This window comes from Hoplias malabaricus, chromosome 1 (assembly GCF_029633855.1).
Source record: "Hoplias malabaricus isolate fHopMal1 chromosome 1, fHopMal1.hap1, whole genome shotgun sequence".
NCBI lineage: Eukaryota > Metazoa > Chordata > Actinopteri > Characiformes > Erythrinidae > Hoplias > Hoplias malabaricus.
Genome location: NC_089800.1, coordinates 38,757,547 through 38,764,674, shown reverse-complemented (window position 1 = coordinate 38,764,674; position 7,128 = coordinate 38,757,547). Strand labels below are relative to the sequence as shown.

The 7,128-nt window shown below is 37.8% G+C and overlaps 1 protein-coding gene across 1 annotated transcript; it reads left to right on the top strand.

Moving 5' to 3' along the window:
- The first annotated feature begins 2,250 nt into the window (after window positions 1-2,250).
- aldoca (aldolase C, fructose-bisphosphate, a) lies at window positions 2,251-5,845 on the top strand. Its single transcript, XM_066678059.1, has 8 exons — window positions 2,251-2,362; window positions 3,913-4,124; window positions 4,501-4,555; window positions 4,690-4,850; window positions 4,931-5,014; window positions 5,134-5,308; window positions 5,396-5,595; window positions 5,750-5,845. The coding sequence occupies exons 1-8, from the start codon at window positions 2,251-2,253 to the stop codon at window positions 5,843-5,845; spliced, it is 1,095 nt and encodes a 364-aa protein (XP_066534156.1).
- The last annotated feature ends 1,283 nt before the right edge of the window (window positions 5,846-7,128 follow it).

The following is a 7,128-nucleotide window of genomic DNA, read 5'->3' as shown; positions in this document are numbered from 1 at the left end:
TTGTTTTTTTGTTCTTTTTTTTTTTTTTTTTTATTTCATTCACATGTCACTAAAATGAGATTGTCTTTTTTCACTGGTACATAATTATGATTGCGGCACGGTGGCGCAGCAGGTAGTGTCGCAGTCACACAGCTCCAGGGGCCTGGAGGTTGTGGGTTCGATTCCCGCTCCGGGTGACTGTCTGTGAGGAGTTGGTGTGTTCTCCCCGTGTCCGCGTGGGTTTCCTCCGGGTGCTCCGGTTTCCTCCCACAGTCCAAAAACACACGTTGCAGGTGGATTGGCGACTCGAGTGTGTGAGTGAATGTGTGTGTCTGTGTTGCCCTGTGAAGGACTGGCGTCCCCTCCAGGGTGTATTCCCGCCTTGCGCCCGATGATTCCAGGTAGGCTCTGGACCCCCCGCGACCCTAAATTGGATAAGCGGTTACAGATAATGGATGGATGGATGGATGGATAATTATGATTTATTCCAAGGTTATTTTTTTTCATGTATACCTCATTACATGTCTCAGCACTTGCACATACCAGAAAAATTTAATATATGATCACATGCATAAAATAAGCACTTCTTCCATTAGCTTCTATTATGAACAAGTTTAGAATAAACAGGTTTCCTTGTCTTTTCATGTCCAGGGAATTAAGGAGTACTCCTTTAATCAGCCATTTTTTTTGCCTGTGTTAGGTGTGGTCCTATTAAAAAATAATAGCAATACCTAAATTCAATTAAAGCAGGTTAGAGGTGCGCCCTTCCATAGCCTTAACCAAAAACTTAATGAGGTCATGACGTTAGACTCCGCCTACTTGTGTCAGCCTCCTGTGGGACGCCACCATCATAAAGAAGTGGGACAATGTCTCTGTCTCAAAGAGACAATCATTCCTCCTTACATCTGTTGGCGCCAGTCTGGGCAACCTCTGTTCTCTTACATCTTTTTTGGTGAGTAAATCTGACTATTATTTCATATTTTATTGCAATGCATTTTTTAGCTCTTCTTAGCAGAGTAGGTCTTTGATGCAAAATGAGCCAGTTTTTAAAGAAATGTATTAATAGCTTGTGATTTCTTTTCAGACAGAAAATGATTTTACTGAAACAGTAAATTATTGAGTATTAAATGTCTCATTTTTAAATTTTGGATATTTAAAAAACATAGTTGGGATGGAGCATATAAATGAAGCATGAGTTTTCCCCATATACTGTATCATTCATATAGACACATTTAAATGTATCTTGTATCCTCTTTTCTTTTAATTTTTATTTAAAATTGGAACACAGCAGCTCTCTTTACACTGTGTGATTATTTTACAAAACATGGACCATTAGAAATAAAATCTTTTTACATTAACTTGCTTTAAAATTGAAAAATGTCTTTGTCTTCTCTTGAAAAGTTACTTTTTATTAACTCGTTTTTTGTTTATTTTAGCAATTTCTCAGGATTTCCTGAATCTTTTCACAATCATATGTAGAATCAATGGTGAAAGACCTAAGTCCTTTGCAAAATCTTATAATGAGAAATTTTCTGTATGAAGTGGTGAATAATGGCCTCTATGCTTACAAAGACTGAGCTTTTTGTGGATGCTCCGTTTTTCCCAGTCGTGATACCCTCATCTGTTACAAATGTATTTTTTTTTTAAATCAGATTCTACATTATATTTTCAAAATACAAACAGGTTGGTCTTCCAAAACAAATAAACAAAAAATAATTCTGTACATTTGTCAGTTAAATAAAGGGCCATGATTATCATTGATTGTTATTATGGAATTTTACAAAATGTTCCAACTTTTGAAATTCCAAAATTTGTGTTTGTACTTTATTGAATATGGGAAGAGTTTTCAGCCATCACTACTTGTATTCCACCTAAGACTGGTAATAAACAACATTTGTGAAAATTTGAACATTGCTGAAAATGTAACAACAAAAATCTGATTCCTTTGCACTTATGTTCTCTTGTGTGCAATTTTGTAATGGACAGCTGTGCTAACTGTGCAGCTGTGCAGACTTGGTGTTACACTGTTGTGGAAACTAATACAGAGAGGTTTTGAGTAGAACAGCTTTATAAAACTATACCTTAGAATTGGTTTAACAATCATACCAGAAGTTTATTGTTCTTGTACAAACTTAATATTTTAGACCAACAAAGCTTTAATGAATTTCAAATTAATCATCTGTATTTCACAATATCCACTATTCTCATAATGCACACTTAATTTTTATACACAATCACTTTGTTGTCCTCAGGTTGTGATTGACATTTATAATGACCCACCACTTTCCAACACTGACCACAGAGCAAAAGAGGGAGCTGCATGAGATAGCTCTGCGCATCGTGTCTCCTGGGAAGGGCATTCTAGCAGCTGACGAGTCAGTGGGTTAGTACAACTCCTCAGTCTCTTCAGATCACGATGGCTTTCTACCAAAACTGATTGTAAGGGTTCATATATATATATTACAATATTATATATATATATACTCAATGGGAAGCCATGTGAAATTTCTTCATGCATCTAAATCTTTCTGTCAAACTTAATACTTTAAGGAAGCAAAAGCAGTGGGACTGCTTGAGTAATTATTATTTTTAATAGCGTATGGGTTTAGGAAAAATTGATTCATAAAGTAAAACCTTTCCATTATGTGCAGGTTCTCAGAACATTGAAATATTTACATGGCATGTGTTTTATGGCTGAGCAGCCATATGCAAACCTTACATCACCAAGCACAATGCCAATCTCAGCACTGGATTTAGTGAATCAGTTGAAACCTAGAAAGTTCTCTGGAATGACAAATCACGCTTCTCTATCTGATGGATGAGTCTGGATTTGGCTAATGCCAGGAGAATTTTACCATCCTGACTGCATTGTTCCAACTGAGAAGTGTGGTGGTGGAGGGATAATGTAATAGTGTTGGTATTCAGGGTTTGGTTTATGTCCCTTATTTTCAGTGAAGGGAAATCTTAATGCTTCAATATACCTCAGCAGTTTAGACAACTGTAGGGTTCCAGCTTGTGGGAAGAGATTGGGGAAGGCTCATTTCTGTTCCAGCATAACTGTGCCCCAAAAGCATTAACAAAAGACATTGTTAGGTGAATTTTGTATTGAAGAACCAGACTGGCCTATCTGTGGATCCTTAACAAGTCTTAAAGTAGTTTATCAAAAATAATAATAATAATAAAATCTTAATTCCATCTACCAGATGTCTTCAAAATAATGGACCGTTTATAAAGTGTTGTTTATGTTTTATTTCCGTACGTTTTATTTTGCTTTTTCCAGATTTTGTATGCAAGTTAGTTTACTGTTTTAATGGCAGACTGAACTAAGCTGAACCAACAACGTAACTCCAATTTTGCACTATGGTTAAGCCAATCAACCAGTACAAAGTGCATTTGTTTGACATATTGGCTCATCAGAAACACATACATTACACACAGTAAAGTCTGTAAACACAGCATTGGTGTAATGTTTTTGTCAATTTTCGGAAAGTGATAATTTTAGTCTCTAAGTGGTATTTAAAACGTCTTACATTTAATGTTTGGGATGAAATAGAACGGGAATTGGGAACCAGGCCCTCACATCCAACATAAATGTCTTCTGGAGTAATGGACGCAAATTCAGATATACACCAAAATCTTATAGAAAGCCTTTTCAGGAGAGTGGGAGCTGTTACAGCAGGAAAAGACAAACCAGCTTAATATTACTTCCTATGGGTTTAGAATGGGATAACATAAAATCTCCTGTAGGTGTAATGTGTGTCCCAGTACTTTTGTCCATATAGTGTATCTTCCTTTAACCACCTAATTGTCAGTCATGATATAGCTGAATTGGAGCTGATCTCTGAGTTAGATGTGCAGGTTTACAGGAGGAGGGTTGTTGACCACTGTTCCAATTGTCTACTTTATACTGACCTGCTCTGATTGGTCCATCAGGAAGCATGGGCAAGCGTCTGAACCAAATTGGAGTGGAGAACACTGAGGAGAACCGCCGTCTGTACCGCCAGGTCCTCTTCACTGCAGATGACCGCATTGATAACTGCATTGGGGGAGTCATCTTTTTCCATGAAACACTCTACCAGAACTCAGACGATGGTGTCCCTTTTGTTAAAATGATCAAAGACAAAGGAATCACAATTGGCATCAAGGTATATGCCTACATTCAAGGCAAATTATTTCCCAATTTTCACATCTTAACAAGTTCTCCCCTGTCTATGTGAGCTTTCTCCGTGTGCATCGCTTTCCTCAGTCTATAAACCCTTATTGGTGGACTGGCTGTTGGAAACTCCCCAAGGGTGTAGTGTACAAGTGACTGGGTGATAGATAGATGCCCTATCCATGATATCCTGATCAGGCTGAAGTTGTTATAGAATGTTAATGAATGGATGGATGACATTCATACATCTGTTTATAATATTTTAGATTCTGTACAACTTTTAAATTTTAGTAGGACACGACAATATATCCTGCTATATATTATATTGAGTTAACATCATGTTGTCACTTTTATTTATTGTCCCAAAGGTCGACAAAGGAGTAGTTCCCCTGCCAGGAACTAATGGTGAAACTACAACGCAAGGTATATCACAGATTTTATTTGTTGAATACTTAATTGTAAGGCATGTGTCTTTGTACTTTTCTACTGTTATAAATCATTGGTTAATTTTGCAATTAGCTCTGGCTACAGCTGAAAATGGCTGCTTGTTATTGCAGGGCTGGATGGGCTTTCGGAGCGATGTGCTCAGTATAAGAAAGATGGAGCAGACTTTGCAAAGTGGCGCTGTGTGATGAAGATCAGTGACACTACCCCATCTCAACTGTGCATTACAGAAAATGCTAATGTCCTCGCTCGCTATGCTAGCATCTGCCAACAAGTAAACTATGAGTCCAATTAATGTTATTTTGCATAGGTTCATTATGACTTTAAAAAGAAATATTTTAAATTTTCCTCCAGCATGGGATTGTACCTATAGTAGAACCTGAGGTCCTGCCTGATGGAGATCACGACCTGAAACGCTGTCAGTTTGTTACAGAAAGGGTTAGTGTCAATGTATTTATTCATCATTTTATAAGCTAAAATAGCAATACGTAATTGCTACAACCAAAGTGTAGCCAAAAAATGTATATATATATATTAAAACCAAATTTGTTCTCCAGGTGCTTGCAGCGGTCTACAAGGCCATGTTTGATCATCACGTGTACCTGGAGGGCACCCTGCTTAAGCCTAACATGGTGACTCCTGGTCATGGCTGCCCCACAAAATACAGTCCTGAGGAGGTTGCCATGGCAACCGTGACAGCCCTGCGTCGTACAGTCCCTCCTGCAGTCACTGGTGAGGTGACATCTTGTGATTACACTGCTTTTTGGATCACTCTGAACATTCTTTGAGAAGTTGATTCTCAGTAACATGTCCTTTCAGGGGTGACATTTCTCTCTGGAGGTCAAAGTGAAGAGGAGGCCTCCCACAACTTAAATGCCATTAACAACTGCCCACTCGTGAAGCCCTGGGCACTCAGCTTCTCTTTTGGCCGAGCTCTGCAGGCCTCTGCCCTGAAGACCTGGCGTGGACAGAGGGAGAACCAAAATGCTGCTACAGAGGAGTTCATCAAACGTGCAGAAGTATGTCCTCCCAATCAACCCCCTCTGACTTCATTAACATGCATGCCATGGTACACTGTTTTTAGGGGTGTAAACAATAAAAAATATGGACTATTAATTGTATCACTTTGTGTAATTAATCGCAATCATTTAATTTGCTTATGTGTTTCTTTAGATCAACAGTCTGGCAGCCCAAGGGAAGTACTCTGGTGCTGGAGACAACAGTGGAGCCACAGGCCTCTCTCATTACCTCTCTAGCTACGCATACTGAAATGCTACCAATTCCAGACTTCAGCCTTTAGTGTTTCTTCAGATAATAGCCAAGTAAACACTGCCACAGCCATAGAAACTACTTTTAAGCAGGTATACATTCCCTCAAGCTGTTTCATAAAATCCAATCTTTGTTGTTGTATCAGGACCATGTTTAAACTAAATCAGCATAAGATCTGACAAAGTCATTTAAAGGGACTGTTTGCATTCAGTAACAAAATAATCGCTCCCATATTTTTCCTCTCACGTTGAATATGTTAAAAAAAACTGTATGTATCTTGCTATATCTGTACTACCAGTATAAAGCAATGCTCTTAAAATATGATTAATTGCAATATTATACTACTTATATAATATGAGAGAAACATAATAATATAGATTACAACACTGAATGATTGTTCCAATGAGATTTATGTGAGTAAAACAAAATAATAAAAAAAAATTCATTTTCACTTTAGCTTTGTTAGGATCAGCTAACATATGTTATGCTAATATACAGACATGCATATCTGCAATGCTTTCCTTAAGTCTTTAATGAGATGGAATATATTTTGTGAACAAACATGACATACAGTGTACCTGTTGACTATGTAATTTTGCTTAGTGTTGTGTTGTACACAAATAAAACATAATAAAATGTGAAATTAATACAAGGTACTGATACAACTCACTATATGCAACATGTTTTCATAAATACTAACGCCTCTACACTGAAAGTGTATTACCTACTTATTTGAGTGGTGGACCATTCTCAGCACTGCAGTGACACAGACATGGATCAGGCATGAAAAATTCTCTTTTGTATTGAAATCTGGGCTTTGACGTGACCACTCTAGAACACTCGCCTTGTTGTTCATAATCCAATTTTGTGTAGCTTTCTCTGTCCATTTCTGCTCATTGCCTTGCTGGAAAATGAATCTAGTTCTCTTGCATATCCAATCAGAATGTCCTTCACGATTTCCTTATATTTTACTTTGTACATTTGAGCATCTACCTTTTACAAGCATTCAGGGGCCTTCTGTCATCTGCTTTTGGTGATTAGGTGTGTTTGGTGTTCACCAAACGTAGCGTCTAGTCTGATGGCCAAAAAAACGACCATCAGAGCCTTGATCTTGGAGTCTCCCACATGTCTCTGGGAGAACTGTAGTTAAAATGTAACATGAACTTTCTTTAACATTGGACTGTTTGCTTTGATTAGTGAAGAACACTTCATCAGCTGAAACTTTTAGCTTCTTCAGAGTTGTCATGCGTGTTTTTGAGGAATTCCTCACTAGTCTCCTTCTT